This window comes from Maylandia zebra, linkage group LG5 (genome assembly GCF_041146795.1).
Source record: "Maylandia zebra isolate NMK-2024a linkage group LG5, Mzebra_GT3a, whole genome shotgun sequence".
Lineage (NCBI taxonomy): Eukaryota > Metazoa > Chordata > Actinopteri > Cichliformes > Cichlidae > Maylandia > Maylandia zebra.
The window spans coordinates 20,455,073-20,472,139 of record NC_135171.1 but is presented as its reverse complement, the minus strand read 5'-3'; the positions used below and the strand labels follow the sequence as shown (position 1 = coordinate 20,472,139).

General features: G+C 41.3%; 1 protein-coding gene across 4 annotated transcripts in view; it reads left to right on the top strand.

The window, feature by feature from the left end:
- The window catches only part of dip2bb (disco-interacting protein 2 homolog Bb), a 50,978-nt gene that overhangs the window by 30,709 nt on the left and 3,202 nt on the right, over positions 1-17,067 (top strand). For 2 of the 4 annotated variants that reach the window (XM_004544919.4, XM_004544917.4), the window contains 31 exons: positions 296-493; positions 719-810; positions 1,128-1,238; positions 1,333-1,456; positions 2,752-2,861; positions 3,007-3,109; positions 3,272-3,336; positions 3,611-3,704; positions 3,785-3,904; positions 3,998-4,112; positions 4,362-4,501; positions 6,089-6,225; positions 6,351-6,431; positions 6,538-6,665; positions 6,922-7,036; positions 7,182-7,383; positions 8,243-8,355; positions 8,818-8,841; positions 9,325-9,405; positions 9,505-9,628; positions 9,715-9,836; positions 10,249-10,360; positions 11,515-11,624; positions 12,078-12,208; positions 12,298-12,466; positions 12,555-12,725; positions 12,824-12,885; positions 13,179-13,236; positions 13,349-13,423; positions 13,511-13,685; positions 13,920-14,043. In XM_004544919.4, the coding sequence (XP_004544976.1) occupies positions 296-493; positions 719-810; positions 1,128-1,238; positions 1,333-1,456; positions 2,752-2,861; positions 3,007-3,109; positions 3,272-3,336; positions 3,611-3,704; positions 3,785-3,904; positions 3,998-4,112; positions 4,362-4,501; positions 6,089-6,225; positions 6,351-6,431; positions 6,538-6,665; positions 6,922-7,036; positions 7,182-7,383; positions 8,243-8,355; positions 8,818-8,841; positions 9,325-9,405; positions 9,505-9,628; positions 9,715-9,836; positions 10,249-10,360; positions 11,515-11,624; positions 12,078-12,208; positions 12,298-12,466; positions 12,555-12,725; positions 12,824-12,885; positions 13,179-13,236; positions 13,349-13,423; positions 13,511-13,685; positions 13,920-14,043 (3,586 nt within the window). The remainder of the gene's footprint in view (positions 1-295; positions 494-718; positions 811-1,127; positions 1,239-1,332; positions 1,457-2,751; positions 2,862-3,006; positions 3,110-3,271; positions 3,337-3,610; positions 3,705-3,784; positions 3,905-3,997; positions 4,113-4,361; positions 4,502-6,088; positions 6,226-6,350; positions 6,432-6,537; positions 6,666-6,921; positions 7,037-7,181; positions 7,384-8,242; positions 8,356-8,817; positions 8,842-9,324; positions 9,406-9,504; positions 9,629-9,714; positions 9,837-10,248; positions 10,361-11,514; positions 11,625-12,077; positions 12,209-12,297; positions 12,467-12,554; positions 12,726-12,823; positions 12,886-13,178; positions 13,237-13,348; positions 13,424-13,510; positions 13,686-13,919; positions 14,044-17,067) is intronic. The other 2 variants (XM_004544921.4, XM_004544920.4) reach the window with 1 other exon arrangement.

The window sequence follows — 17,067 nt, the reverse complement described above, 5'->3', positions numbered from 1 at the left end:
TATCGTTGCACCCCTAATAAATAAATAAATAAATAAATATATATATATATATATATATATATATATATATATATATATATATATATATATATATATATATATATATATATATATGTTAGTAAATTTAAAAAAAAAAGAAAAAAAAAAAAGCAGGTAACATGAGAGCTCAGGAAACAAAGGGGGAAACCATGTAGGAGGAAACTGATACCCCGCATGGACCGGTTTTACCTCCGTGATATCTCATCTCATTAGTCTGTAATATACTCAAAACTGTCCTGTTGTCTCTCTTTCACAGTGCCCCAACCGGACCCCAACACACCCAAGCCAGAGGGCCGTCAGATCATCCCAGTGAAAGGGGAGCCTTTGGGAGTGGTCAGTAACTGGCCTCCAGCCCTGCAGGCAGCGCTGGCTCGCTGGGGAGCCACTCAGGGGAAGAGCCCCGCCCTTACTGCTCTCGACATCACAGGCAAACCACTCTATACACTGACTTATGGTGAGACACAAGATTCAAAGAGAGAAGTATAACGTCATCAAGTCAGTAAAATGATGTCATTTAATGTCATAAACGCTTATTGTGACGATTGAAAGATAACATTATATATGTTTATTATTTTAAAACCTAGTAATAGTAAAAAAAATGTGCAAACTCTTTGACATTATATTTTTCTAAAGGTGCTAACCCCCCCCGCCCCCTCAAAATCTACCATCTGTCTGTTAGGGAAGCTGTGGAGTCGCAGTGTGAAGCTGGCGTACACCCTCCTGAACAAACTGGGCACTAAAAACGAGCAAATCCTCAAACCAGGAGACCGAGTAAGAGCTCACACTCAGAAAACACACACTTATTTACAGCAAATGATTATTTTTAACTTGTGTATTTGCAATGAACATTGACTGTATCACAATTTATTGCTGCTGCCTCTGTGGGAGGCAGGATTTTTTTTGTTGTTGTTGAAAATAACATCAAAAAAGACTGTTTTTAGTTTTTCACACACTGCTTCTATGCTGCTTTTATGTCTATTATGTCCTGTTACGTAAAACGACTGATATGGAAGAGGGTTTACTTTATTAAAATGACCACTGGCCCCAGAAAGTGCTTGTTTTAACGTCCAACTAAACTTTCTTGGTAGGTGGCGCTGGTGTACCCCAACAGTGACCCCGGGATGTTCTGGGTGGCATTTTATGGATGCCTCCTTGCTGAAGTTATACCTGTACCTATTGAGGTACCGCTGTCTCGCAAGGTATAAAAACCGTCACAGGAAACTTTCATTTTATGTTTTTATTATGTTCAAAAATCTGAGTGCTTTCTTGTTGTCCTGTTTGTGACGTGTTTAGGATGCAGGTATCAGCCAGGTGGGTTTTCTGCTCGGTAGCTGTGGCGTTGGTCTGGCTCTGACTAGTGAGATCTGCCTGAAAGGCCTACCCAAGACCCCCACGGGCGAAATACTACAATTTAAAGGTCAGCAAGCAAGTTCTGTCCTGAATGTCCTGAATACCTGTTTTGTTTTAAAAAAAAGCAACCTTTGTCTAATTCAACACTAATGTCAAAAACATTGGGATGCTTTGTTTTGCAAATTTCAAAAACTCTTATTCACAGTAGAACCTGGAAAACAGACCAAATGTTTTAAATGAGAAAAAGTAACATTTCATAGCGACACGTATCAAAACAGTTAGAACAGGTCTGTGCGTACTGCTGTGTGGCATCCAGTCCATAAACATCTGGAAACTGAGGAACCAGCTGCTGGACCTTTTGGAAGGAAATGTTGTCTGCTCAACAGTCCTGGGTCTTCTTTGTCCTATTTTTTGTTTCATGATGAGCCAAATATTCTCATTTGGTGAACGGTGTGAACTGCAGGCAGGCAGGCCAGTTCAGTACCTCGCCTCTTCTACTATGAAGCTGTTGTAATAGATGCAGTATGTTGTTTAGCATTGTCTCCAGGCCTTCCATGAAGGAGGTGTTTGTCTTAATGGGAGCATATACCTTTCTGCATTGTTGGCACCTTTAAACTTGTGAAAGATACCGTTTCCAAAAAGGCACCAATGCAGCTCTATTCCATCAGAGATGCAGGCTTTTGAACTGAGCATGGAAAACAAGCCAGATAGTCCCTCTTCACTTTAGTCCACATGATGCAGCATCCATGTTTTCCAAAGACAATACACAATTTTCATTCATCTGACCACAGAATAGTTTTACACTTTGCCTCAGTCCATTTTAAAAGCACTTTGGTCCAGGGAAGACAGCACTTTTTTCTTGATCATGTTCACTTACGGCTGCTTCTTTGTACGATAAAGCTTCAAACTGCATTTGTCGATCGCACAGCGAACTGTGTTCGCAGACTGTGATTTCTGGAAGTGTCCCTGAGTCCATTCACACTCATGTTACTGACCCAGTTAGTTCAGTTCAGCATAACTTTCTTTTCCATCCTTTTGTTTCTTCCATCTCAACTTTTTCAGACATGTTACAAAATCCATCCAAATATAAAATGATCTAATATTTGTATGCCTGAGTTTAAACATTTGACATGTTTTCTGTGTTATGTGTGAGTTTATATGATTTGCAAATCATTGCATTTTTTTTTTTTTACACATTACTCAGCATCCCATTTTTTAGGGAGAATTGGGGTTTTAGTTCAGATCAATTTTGGTGGCTTTTAGAAAACCTGTGAGGTTTTGTTGTTGTTGTTTTTTGTTTTTAAAGAAATTAAATATTTCTCGAAATTGTTGTGTGATGCATATCTTCCCTGTCTCTGTTAGGCTGGCCTCGAATGAAGTGGGTGATAACAGATTCAAAGTACTTGACGAAACCATCCAAAGACTGGCAGCCGCACATTCCCACTGCTAACACTGACCCTGCATACATAGAGGTAACACAGCTGTGCTTATTATTATTTTTACTTTTGTTGCTTCATTCTTAGAGCCTATTCCATCCTGTCAAAGTACCAAAAATATTTTAAAGCATCATTTTAGTCAGGTGTGTTGTGGCTCATCTGTTGCTTCATCTCTTTGTAGTATAAAGCAAATAAGGAGGGCACAGTGGTGGGCGTGGCTGTGTCTAAAGTGGCCATGTTAACCCACTGCCAATCACTGACTCAGGCCTGCAACTACTGTGAGGGTGAGTAGAAGGATAGTGTTTGCATCATCCATTACACAAAGCTTTATTTCGGTTCAGCTCCATATTATTTATATAACAGCAAATCACAACTTGAGTCATGTCTCAGTTTAGATTGTTTAGACATAGCCAACCTCACTTATGTGTTTGTGTCTCTGTTTTAAGGGGAAACTTTGGTGAATGTCTTGGACTTCAAAAAGGACATGGGCTTATGGCATGGAGTTCTCACAGTGAGTGTCATTAGCTGTAGATTTCTAGGTTAGGTTAGGTTGCATATACAGCTAGGTGCATGTACAACGTCTTAATTTGTGTGCACATTATATCTGAACTATAAATTCGCTAGTAAATGTAAAATGTTAAATTACTAATGAAAGATTTCTTGCACAAAATCATCACAAAATGGGTTTCTCACTGTTTGTGTTGTTTGTCAAGTTGGAAGGAAAAAAATCCCTTCCAGTTTTTTTTTTATTTGCAACCTCCAGTAATCAGGTTGTTTGATTGCAGGCTGTAATGAACAGGATACACACGATCAGCGTTCCCTATGCAGTGATGAAAGCCTGTCCTCTCTCCTGGGTGCAGAGGGTCCACATCCATAAAGGTAAATTATCTTTTACTCTGAGACGAAGTGTATTAAAAAATAATTTTATAATACTCCATGTAACTCCTGCTGTTGTGCAGCTCGTGTAGCTCTGGTGAAGTGCCGAGATCTGCACTGGGCCATGATGGCTCATCGGGAGCAGAGAGACATCAGCCTGGCTTCATTACGAATGCTCATTGTTGCTGATGGTGCTAATCCCTGTGAGTATGTCCCGAGCCATCGCTGCTTTGTAAAACTGGGTCTTTTCCAACAAGCCAAATTAGATGTCACACTTTTAAAATTGTACTTTCCAGGGTCAGTGTCTTCCTGCGATGCCTTCCTGAACAAGTTCCAGTCTCATGGGCTGAAGCCTGAGGTGATTTGCCCCTGTGCCACATCTCCAGAGGCCATGACGGTAGCTATACGAAGGTAACTCACTGACCTATATTCACTGCTCTTATTGGATGTTGTTAAAAATTACAGAAAACTTAAAGACAAAACCAGAAGATTAAAACCAAATTCTTTCTATTCTTTCATGTCTCACACAAGCCACCTTCACAGCTTGTATTTCAGTCCAACTAGACAGAAATTTATATGTGATGTTGTTCATAAGAGGGTAGGCAGATGGCTAACAGATGGAAACATCCATGTTTGATTGTGAACTGTCTACTCGTGTAGATCCGGAGTGCCTGGTGCGCCTCTTCCTGCCCGTGCCATCCTTTCCATGGGTGGCTTGAGCCACGGTGTCATCAGGGTGAACACGGAAGACAAGAACTCCGCTCTGACTGTACAAGATGTGGGGCACGTCATGCCTGGAGGTGAGGGTAGAAGAAAAGCTGCATGATAAACGGCTTTTTGTTTGCATTTGTTTTTTTGATTGTAATTAATTTGCTAAAAAAGAGACCATTACGACCTACACTTAAAAAAAAAACAAAAAACAGTTTTCTATACATATTAGGAGATTACAATATTGACTAACTATAACCACGTGGTTATAGTGTAAAAATGTAATAGGCCTAGTTGCCGCCAGCTCTGAAATCTTTCTGTTTGACCTTTTGCACGTCTCCAAGAAAATGGAGGCAAACAAGCTTGTTCAAAAATATAATCATAAAATTATAATCATATGAGAAAATTAGAAATTCAAATAATTATCTTCTTCTTTTCAACATCCAGATAAAATGTTCCAGTTTTTTGGCAGATGTTTATTTCTAAGACTTCATGACATAAACAGTTGGGTTTTTGAACACTAAAACAGCATTTATTATTTTGGCTATATACCAACACTTGTTCATGTTACAGTTTGTAATGAATATGCAGACTTTAAGCTTTCACTTAGGAGGTCAAACTAAAATATTGTACCAACAACTGCCATTTTTATATATATATAGTGCCCTGTTTATCTGGGCTCATGTGTAATTGAACAATCTATACGAAAAATTGACGCGGCCTATTCATTAATATTTCCTCATAAATGAATGAGGTCAAAGGTTTGGAAGTGATTCCAAGTGTGGCATTTCATTTTTAAAAGCTTAATCTGTGAACCCACAACATGCACTAAAGGAGCTCTCAGTGGAGGTCAATATCCACCAGAGAACTAGCAGGGACATTAGCACGTTGGCACAATAATGAGGGGGGTAAAAGGATGCACTGTTGTACTTGAACCTGGACTAATTTGGTCAGTGATCATGGGATCCTTTCCATCATAAAGAGAAAAAAAAACATTTATCAAACCTCTAGGAGACAGACATGTCATAATCCAAGCCTGTAATAAGCCCCTCATAAGCCTCAGCAGTAGAAAACAAAGATTAGACATTGGAGGCAGTCTGATGCATAAGTGTGCATCTGTGGTTAAGCAGACAAATTTGTACTTTAAGCTAAAATGAAACCCAGGAGTTTCTGAAGGTAAAGAAAGGCAAGACTGAAGGCATAAAGAACCACAAAATATAAAAAACATTTGCAGGCCTGGCAACAAAGAATCCCAAAGGAGGAAACTCATTCTTTGGTGTTATCTGTTTGCTTCCTGACATCGTGCAGCCATTTCCTGCAAAGGATCCTCAGCAAAGTCTTTAAAATGAATATTTTGATGTAACTGTGTTAATTTGTTCATTTATATTTATGACGCTCAGATAGGGGACTGAATATAAAAATTGTTAATTGTTAAAACAAGTAATACACTCTTTTATTAAATTTAAGCTGAAAGTCTACACTTTCCCACATTCTGTCAATCCAGTCAATCTTTTTAAACTGCAAAAATAACAGAAAGGATGTAAATCTGAATACATGTACGCAACAAAGAATGAAAGTGGGACTTTTTTTTAGTCATACGTCTAAGATAAAATTATCAAGGGAATCATTTTAAATTAGGAAGTCCGTGTTTTCTTAACTTTGCCTTTTTGTCCCTCCAGCTCTGATGTGTATCGTTAAGCCAGATGGACCGCCTCAGTTGTGTAAAACAGATGAAATTGGAGAGATAATTATCAACTCCCGTGCAGGAGGCAACATGTACTATGGCCTGCCTGGACTCACCAAAAACACCTTTGAGGTGCGAAAGCAGAATAACCAACACTCAAACTGCACATGCTGCCACCATCGTTAGTAAGGGACGCAGTTAAAGCTGATTCTGTTTTTGTGTGTTTTGCTGTTCTTTCTTTGCGTCGTCGTGCCCAGGTGATACCGGTTAACGCTAACGGAGTTCCCATTGGAGAGATTCCATTTGTGCGATCTGGACTCCTGGGGTTTGTTGGCCCAGTAAGTAGGACTCTTTCATTAGAGCACTTCTGTGGCAACCTGAAACCATTCGTCTCTCTCACTAACCGTATAACAACCCTGCTGTTGCATCACTTGCTCTGTACAGGGCAGTCTCATCTTCGTGGTGGGGAAGATCGAAGGCCTGCTGATGGTGAGCGGGCGGAGACACAACGCCGACGACTTGGTGGCCACAGCTCTTGCAGTTGAGCCGGTCAAGACTGTGTACCGTGGCAGGTGAGGCAAAACTCTTCTTCATGGATTAAAGAAAATAATCTTAGAGCTCTTTGGTGGGTCAAGTGCAAATCTTATTTATAACTACTGACATCTAGTGGTATAGAGGAAACACAGCAGGCCCCACACTGACAACTGAAGGGATTATTGAAAGATAAAGTATTTCTACTTTCTGTATGCTTTAAACTGCTCATTTGTGTTTGATTTCCACGTCTTCTGGCTAATCTTCAGTGAGTTTGTGTATCCTCGTGTGTGTCAGGATCGCTGTGTTTTCAGTCACGGTGTTCTATGATGAGAGGGTTGTAATTGTGGCAGAGCAGAGGCCCGATGCCAGCGAGGAGGACAGCTTCCAGTGGATGAGCCGGGTGCTTCAGGTAAATTCAGCCACAGCGTTCGAATGGAAGCCTCCATTCAGTGTGTCTACAATATAATCTTCAGTCTTTGGAGTTATCGAAAAATCATTCGACATATAGAACATTACCCAGCAAAGCTAATCTCAGTGCTTGGTTTCATCTGTAGGCTATTGATAGCATCCACCAAGTGGGGCTCTACTGCTTGGCTCTGGTCCCGGCGAACACCTTACCAAAAACGCCGCTGGGTGGCATCCACATTTCTGACACAAAGCAGTTTTTCTTAGAGGGCAATCTCCACCCCTGCAATATCCTAATGTGTCCCCATACCTGTGTCACCAACCTGCCCAAGCCCCGCCAGAAGCAGCCAGGTAGGTCTGTCTGACACAAACTTCTGTTCAACATGACTGAAGATGATCCCCATCAATTTCTTACAAGATTATGCCAAACGAAGCCTCGGTGAGGAGGTTCATAATTTAAACGTATTTAGCATAAATTATTAAATGGAGTCCAGCACAGAGACTGTTTATAGATGTAGTTTGTAGGAAACCTATGGGTCTGCTGTGCAGTCATAAGGATATAGATGCAGTAATCTGCAAATGTCTTAAGTCACCCCTCATTTCTAGGTGTTTTGCTAGGAAACTGCGAAATAAGAGCAGGAACTTATTGAAATGTGCAAACATGCATGGCATCTAAATAAACAGTGATTGTACTATTCTAACAATTCAGTATTTGGTTTGACAACCTTCAGTCTTAAACAGAGTCTGAACTCTCTTAGACAAGCTTTCCTGTCATTTTTGGGGCAGGGCTAGCTCAGTAGGTAGAGTGGTGGCCCCATTATCGGAAGGTCGGGGGTTCGAATCCACTGAACAGCTACACTGAGGTACCCCTGAGCAAGGTACCGTCCCTACACACTGTTCCCCGGTGCCCAATGGCTGCCCACTGCTTCACTTAGTGAATGGGTCAAATGCAGAGAGGAATTTTCCCACAGGGATCAATAAAGTATACATTATTTTTATTATTATTATTATTTTTTAAGTAGTTTTCAGGAATAGTTCTCCGGGCTTCTTGAAGGACATTCAAAGCTCTTCTCTCGATGCTGCCTTTTGTTTGTTTCTGTGTCAAGATGATCTCACACAGCTTTGATAATTTTGAGGTCTGGCCTCCCTGTCTTGTTTTTGCCTCCTACTTTATTTCACTTTATCTCTTTCGGACTGTTTTGTCTTGTAGTTGGTGTCGGTCCTGCATCTGTCATGGTGGGAAACCTGGTGGCAGGAAAGAGGATTGCCCAGGCTGCAGGGAGAGACCTCGGTCTGATTGAAGATCAGGATCTGGTCCGAAAGGTACTAGAACTATGAGCACCGAACTCCGAATCTGATAACCCAAGCTTCGATCAAACTGCCGGCAGAAATGGCCATAAAATGTTCATCTTCTCATCCTCTTTGGCACTGGTTGAAATGCTCTGGTGTCTACTGCACATTAATTGGAATCTGCAATAAATGAAAATGTGAATGGATGAATGTATGCAAGAACTATATCAGAATTTTGCACTGATTCTTGCAGTGTGACCGTACCCTTTTTAACCTAACTCCTGTTTTTCACAAGAGCTAAATGCAAGTCTTTCAGAAGCTGCAGGCACCCTGTGCATGTAATTAACAGCATTGCTCAGCAAAGTGTGTTAAAATAGGAAACACTGAAACATTTCAGCTGCCACTGTAACAATGGCTCTACCTCAGCCAGAGCTCAGTTTTATAGAAAAATCTGGACTCTTCTTTCTCTCTTCTCTCGTCACTCTCTGGATGTAGCTCTGTATGTGGCCCACCGTAATGGTAAGAATCACGACCCTCTCTGGCATGTTCCCCACCCTCGTTTATTCTGGTCATGCTCGAATCTGTATTGTATTGTGGTTTTAGTTTGTGTGCTTTCGTTCAGTTCTGACGTAAGCAAGAATTTGCATGGGTTTTTAACTTTTTGGTATTTCAGAAAATAAGCACCTTCCATGAATGTCACCCTTTATTTTTATTGCTGATGTACCTTTCACATCCTAAGTTAGGGTTCATTACTATAAGAGCTATATTGGCTTAGTGTGCTATTAATTCTTGTTCAGATCATTTATACCAGACAGCTCTCAGACAGCACACTCAGTGTAAGCATCGCTTTGTTTATTTTAAATTTAGACCCTAATAAATTCTTTTTTTCAACACCACCCTTCCTGTATTTACCCCCAGTGGCTGGGTTTGTAATATTTTATACACTTAAACAAAAAAACCCTCAGTTTACAGTGTGTAATTATGTTTCTTATTTAATAACAGCATCAGTATTTGACAGAGGCGCTACAGTGGAGGGCACAGACAGACCCAGACCACGTTCTCTACATTCTTCTTAACGCCAAGGTACCAAACTGATCTGTCCATACACTGCAAAATGCCGTACATCATCTATGTGATTGACAAAAACAATACATAGTAACCTTACTGTCACCTGTCCTTCAGGGTGTGACAGTGGGGACAGCGACCTGTGTCCAGCTTCATAAGCGAGCTGAGAAGATAGCTGCAGCGCTCACTGAGAAAGGCAGCATCAACACAGGAGAGAATGTAGTGCTGCTCTATCCTCCTGGTGGGTTCTACCTCCGGCTCCATGTCTAAGCGTTCCTTCCGTCATCATTGTTATGAAATGATTTTCCTCTGTTTGTTTTCCCTCAGGGATCGATTTGATTGCTGCTTTTTACGGCTGTCTCTATGCTGGATGTGTTCCTGTAAACGTCAGGCCTCCGCACCCTCAGAACCTGGCAGCCACGCTGCCTACTGTCCGCATGATCATTGACGTAAGTGCATGTGGTTACATGCATTTATGCCTGTCCTTTCATTTAATCCTAAGCAGGATCTCATTCGTGTAGATATTAGGACTAAAAAAAACACGTCCATACACTGGATTACTTCTACTTATGCTTTCACCAAAAATAACTCTGCAACTACTTGGCGCCTCTCTGCGCTTCATTAGATTTTAACAGATCTTTATGGCATCCAGTTTCCTGAAATAATTTCCATTTACAAGCTACATTGATTCCGAGAGCAAATTATGCTCATGAAGTGGGTCCAGTTACAGTGTCCATCGTAGTTTCCACTTTTTAACTGTAATCGACCCGCTGATGGAATGTGCTGCTCACAATTTTACAACAAAAATGATTCTGACTGTTGTGTTGTTCACGCTCCCATTCAAATGTGTTTTGTTACCAGGTCAGTAAAGCTGCGTGCATCCTTACGACACAAAACCTCATGAGGACTCTGCGCTCCAAAGAGGCAGCTGCCTCTGTTAATGTTAAAACCTGGCCAACAATCATTGACACAGGTAGTAAATACTCTTAGTATGTTAATCAAGCCTGAACATATCTGAGTACTGCATGATGCTCTGGTTACAAGCCATGGGCTAAATCAGGCCCCCCCTTGTGGTGCCAGTTGGTATGATTGAGACGTTCCAGCTATTTTTAATGTTTTATAAACACCGTCAAGTATTTGCAACTCAGATGTAAGTATGCAGTTAGTATTCAGTTATTAATCCTTGTATCAAAGAATTATGAATAATAAGTCAGTAATGTGAAAGTCAGGCATTCTAAAGAAAGATGATTCACTGTCCTCACAGTTCATTCATTTTGGTAAATATTCTGGTAAATATAAAAGTTTGTTTATTATAAACTATCGTATTTATCAGAAGGTTGATCAAAATTAATCAAAAATTAAAGGTTAATGACTCTTTGTTTTTATTAGTAGCTTCATAGTATGGTGGTTTACACATTTGCCTAACAAGGAAAAGATCCATTACTTGGTCTCCGGAGGTTACACAAATCCTTTTTGGGGTTGTGTCCACTGTAAAGGCATCCGATGCAAAAGCAAACGTGTGTAGCTGCCCACTGCAGTGCCCCATTGTGACTGAGGGAGCTGCTTTTATAACAGTTTGCTGTCATTTTGCTATGCTATAGTTTTCAATGGTCCATCAACGTGATTTTTAAATAAATCAGCCGTGAAAGCTGTAAATAAGCAAACACGCCGAAAAGAAAATGAGAAAATAAAACACTTTTTTCCCCTGTTCAGTTTTAACATATGACAAAACTTTAAATCCTGCAGTTTCTTGTTATTTACATACACACTCCAAATTAAGTACACGTTGTTCACAGCGCTTGACTTTCTCATGTGTCAGATTCAAAGCAGGAACATGGTTCATTAGTTGTGGGTCGCAGTCGAGGCAGCGTAGATGAAGTTGGCGTCGGTTATTGTGGACTGTTTGAATCTGCAACACTGAGACACTAAAACAGGAAGCTGGACATTTCACTGCTTTCTACAATTGTTATCCAAGTTGCTCAGTGGGTAGATTTGTGAATAGACACCTGTTTGGTGAACTTTGAGTTAGTTGTTGCTTGCTGGATCCTATTCTATATCATTGCTCAATATTATCTTAAGTTTACTTTGTGCACAGCGCTGTAAAACCCGCATTATTGGTGTTTGCAGATGACCTTCCTCGCCGCCGGCCTCCACAGATCTATAAGCCGCCCACAGCAGAGATGATAGCTTATCTGGATTTCAGCGTGTCCACAACAGGCATGCTCACTGGAGTCAAGGTGAGACACGTGACTTTTTATATGACTCCTCTACTGACTGGGGCTTTTACAGGATGGATTTTGCCACATGAAAAAGACTGTAAAAACACTGAGTTCTGTCACGGCGCTATTTTAAACCAAATATTGGCATCAATTCTGTGGTCGTTTTTTAATTTCGTGTTGGCTGTATCTTAAACTTGTTAATGACTGTCTGGTACACTGTCTCATACATTACAGCAGTAGTAGAGTAGTATTAAAACACCAGCAGGAATCAGCAGGGTGTCGTTTTTCTTGTTGTAATCCAGTACAGTCACAGATGCACATACCTGGAGCATGTCTTCATTTTTAAAAAGTGAAAGCGTGTAAGGAACAGTTTCTGGTTATATATGAGTGGCAGATATCTATGGAAGACTTTACTTTGTTTTATAAAACATACACAAAATTAATTCTTTATCTTTTCTTGTCTTTTGTCAGATCTCTCATGCAGCAGTCAGCGCACTTTGCCGCTCTATAAAGCTTCAGTGTGAGCTGTACTCCTCTCGCCAAATAGCCATCTGTCTGGATCCTTATTGTGGTCTGGGCTTCGTCTTGTGGTGCCTCGCCAGGTACGGTAAAACGTCAGCTACAATATTTCATGGTTATTTACAAAGGTATCACTTTCCCCACTTTTTCACCTACATGTTTTGTCTCACAGTGTCTACTCAGGTCACCAGTCAATCCTGATTCCTCCGTTCGAGCTGGAGACCAGCTTGTCTCTGTGGCTAAGCACGCTCAGTCAGTACCGTATCAGAGACACCTTCTGCTCCTACTCTGTCATGGAGCTCTGCACTAAGGGATTGGGTACTCAGACAGATTTACTCAAGGTTAGGACTCGACATGCAGGAAGAGAAACAATACAGCTATTTTTAAAATAAAACATCATGGGTTTGATCATTTGCATGTTTGTTTAAGGCCCGTGGTGTGAACCTGTCGTGTGTGCGGAGCTGTGTGGTGATAGCAGAGGAACGCCCTCGTCTTGCCCTCACACACTCCTTCTCCAAACTGTTTAAGGATGTCGGGCTGTCGTCCAGAGCTGTCAGCACTGCTTTTGGTTCCAGAGTTAACCTGGCCATCTGCCTGCAGGTACACCAACCAGCAGGACGTCGCTGTTGATCATAGATCAAATGAGAAAGAAGTGGGACCTCTTTAAACCTGTTCTTTTATATATGTGTGTGTTTCAGGGCACCACTGGTCCTGATCCCTGTACGGTGTATGTGGACATGAAGTCCCTGCGCCATGACAGGTGAGAACAGTCAAGTTAGTTAAAGTAAACTTGCTAGTATTTAGTAAAAGCTTACTTTACACTTTTTTTCTAGCTAAATGGGATTTATTGGATGCGATCAATATAAAAAATAATATCACGTCTGGGGGGGTTTTCTGAAAAAACAATAAAAACAATAACACAGTGAGGTTCTGGCTAAAACCTCACTGGCATCAGAAACTTCTCTGTGCAGGAAAATCCCTGACATGGTCCAATTTGCAAAGATTAATTAGAACTTTGAATATTTATAAATGCGCTGCCTGTGTTTTTGGCAGAGTGAGGCTGGTGGAGAGAGGAGCACCTCAGAGTCTTCCTCTAATGGAGTCTGGCAAGGTGAAACTCATTATGCGCTGTCCTGTGTGGGTTTTTTTCTCAATTTTTGAGAGGTTTAATGAAAAGCATGTCAGAGTTGTATTTAGTGTCTTTGTTTCTCTGTCATTTTTAGATACTGCCAGGTGTTCGGGTGATCATAGTGAATCCAGAGACCCGAGGCCCACTTGGCGATTCTCATCTAGGAGAGGTTAACCACAGCACACACGCATATCGAGACCACACCTGAAGCTAGAGAAGATTTTCTCTGAAAGTTACAGATGTTTCTTTCTCTTAGATCTGGGTAAACAGCCCTCACAGTGCCAGTGGCTACTACACCATATACGGAGAGGAAAGTCTTCAGGCTGATCACTTCAACACCAAGCTCAGCTTCGGAGACCCGCACACTTTATGGGCCAGAACTGGATACCTGGGTTTTGTGAAGAGGACCGAGCTACTGGATGCAAGCGGGGGTAAATAGACCACAACTGAGCTAAAACCTGGACTCAGAAATATTGATGGAATAGTGCTGATAAGTTTAATGTAACAAGGTTTGCAGATTTAAACCTGATAAAGCATAAACTTAAACAAACTTTATGAAACTAAAGTAACCTCGATCCTACAGTAACCAATTACAAATTTTGCTGTAATGTGACTGAATTTGTTTGGGGGGGTGTTGCTTATATTGTTTGCATTTCTGTGCTCAGATCGGCATGATGCTCTGTTTGTGGTGGGCTCACTGGATGAGACATTGGAGCTACGAGGCTTGCGCTACCATCCTATTGACATTGAAACGTCAGTGTCACGGGCTCACCGAAGTATTGCTGAGAGGTGCGAATGCATGCACACACACCGACACACACTTTAATGTTTTTAACAATGTAGGAGTAGATAATAACTGCACATAAATAACCTGAGCTTAATATATAATAATATCCTATAGTATTTATTAAAAATAAAAGGGCAGCTCGTTCTCTTTCTTTTGGCAGGACTTTAGATATATAACAAATTTTGGGGTTAACTTGAGAAAAAAGGCAGTTGGAAAGGTCAAATGTATCATAATACTACAGTGGGGCAAAAAAGTATTTAGTCAGCCACCGATTGTGCAAGTTCCCCCACTTAAAATGATGACAGAGGTCAGTAATTTGCACCAGAGGTACACTTCAACTGTGAGAGACAGAATGTGAAAAAAAAATCCATGAATTCACATGGTAGGATTTGTAAAGAATTTATTCGTAAATTAGGGTGGAAAATAAGTATTTGGTCACCTCAAACAAGGAAAATCTCTGGCTCTCACAGACCTGTAACGTCTTCTGTAAGAAGCTTTTCTGTCCCCCACTCGTTACCTGTATGAATGGCACCTGTTTGAACTCATCATCTGTATAAAAGACACCTGTCCACAGCCTCAAACAGTCAGACTCCAAACTCCGCCATGGCCAAGACCAAAGAGCTTTCGAAGGACACCAGGAAAAGTATTGTAGACCTGCACCAGACTGGGAAGAGTGAATCTACAATAGGCAAGCAGCTTGGTGTGAAAAACCAACTGTGGGAGCAATCATCAGAAAATGGAAGACATACAAGACCACTGATAATCTCCCTCGATCTGGGGCTCCACGCAAGATCTCATCCCGTGGGGTCAAAATGATCATGAGAACGGTGAGCAAAGATCCCAGAACCACACGGGGGGACCTGGTGAATGACCTGCAGAGAGCTGGGACCAAAGTAACAAAGGTCACCATCAGTAACACACTACAACGGCAGGGAATCAAATCCCGCAGTGCCAGACGTGTACCGCTGCTGAAGCCAGTGCATGTCCAGGCCCGTCTGAAGTTTGCCAGAGAGCACATGGATGATACAGCAGAGGATTGGGAGAATGTCATGTGGTCAGATGAAACCAAAGTAGAACTTTTTGGTATAAACTCAACTCGTCGTGTTTGGAGGAAGAAGAATACTGAGTTGCATCCCAAGAACACCATACCTACTGTGAAGCATGGGGGTGGAAACATCATGCTATGGGGCTGTTTTTCTGCCAAGGGGACAGGACGACTGATCCGTGTTAAGGACAGAATGAATGGGGCCATGTATCGTGAGATTTTGAGCCAAAACCTCCTTCCATCAGTGAGAACTTTGAAGATGAAACGAGGCTGGGTCTTCCAACATGACAATGATCCAAAACACACCGCCCGGGCAACAAAGGAGTGGCTCCGTAAGAAGCATTTGAAAGTCCTGGAGTGACCTAGCCAGTCTCCAGACCTCAACCCCATAGAAAATCTGTGGCGGGAGTTGAAAGTCCGTGTTGCTCGGCGACAGCCCCAAAACATCACTGCTCTCGAGAAGATCTGCATGGAGGAATGGGCCAAAATACCAGCTACTGTGTGTGCAAACCTGGTAAAGACCTATAGTAAACGTTTGACCTCTGTTATTGCCAACAAAGGTTATGTTACAAAGTATTGAGTTGTATTTTTGTTATTGACCAAATACTTATTTTCCACCCTGATTTACGAATAAATTCTTTACAAATCCTACCATGTGGATTCATGGATTTTTCTTTCACATTCTGTCTCTCACAGTTGAAGTGTACCTCTGGTGCAAATTACTGACCTCTGTCATCATTTTAGGTGGGGGAACTTGCACAATCGGTGGCTGACTAAATACTTTTTTGCCCCACTGTATATTGTGATATTTAAAAACCCCATGTAACAGTATCATTTCTGAAACGTTGTCAACACAATTAAAGGCAGTACAATTACAAACATAGTTTTAAGGATAAAAGACATGTTATGAACATGTTCCTATATGCTGTTAATGCAAACAAAGTCAATATAGCATTAATATCATTTTGACCTACAGAGGAATCGATGGACTTTGAAGGATAAGTCAGAGGTCACGTATGAAGTCATATTTGAAGTGTTTAAACAGTACTTTCTGTATCTTGACAAAACATACCACACCTCTGAGATTCCTGTCAATTCTCGGCCAACAAATCATTAACTTGACCTTGAACAACTTCATGGATTTAAGCCAGATTTTAATGGATCATTAACATGACCCTACAAAGTTTTATCAGAATTCATTCAAAATGTTTCCAGCTATTGTGTTTACAGACAGAAAGACACACAGAAACGCTGCCAAAAACATAACCTCCTTGGCGTGAGTAAAAAGCCTGGCTGGTACTAATAAGGATAGAAATATAAACCTTGCAGATGATCATTGAAAATATTATGTCTACATTCATTTAGAAATCAGCTGTTTTTGTTGTTGTTTATGGGAGAAAGAAATACAAGAAGTGATGAACTAATTTCAAAGGAGGAGCAACTGAGAAAATAACCTCACTTTTTTAATTTGTGAAAACAGAATTAATAAAAAGAGCAGCAGCATGGGTTCTTCCCAGTTTCTTATTATTGCTAAACCTTGAAAACATGAAGGTAAAAGCAGTAAAATTGGGCCTTTGTGTATAAATTTTGGAACCCCACTGCCCTATGGGTGGCTGTAGCTCAGGTGGCAGAGCAGGTCAGCCACTAATCAGAAGGTCGGTGGTTTGATCCCAGGCTGCATCCTGGCTGCATGCCAAATATCCTTGGGCAAGATACTAACCCCGTGTTTGCCTACTGGTGGTGGTCAGAGGGCCCGGTGGCACCTGTGTCCGGCAGCCTCGCCTCTGTCAGTGCGCCCCAGGGCAGCTGTGGCTACAATGTAGCTTGCTATCGCCAGTGTGTGAATGGGTGGATGACTGAATGTAGTGTAAAGCGCTTTGGGGTCCTATGGACTAGAAAAGCGCTATACAAATGCAGGCCATTTACCATTTAACAAAAGATTACATTTTAGGCTGTCATCACAACGTAATATCCGATTAGT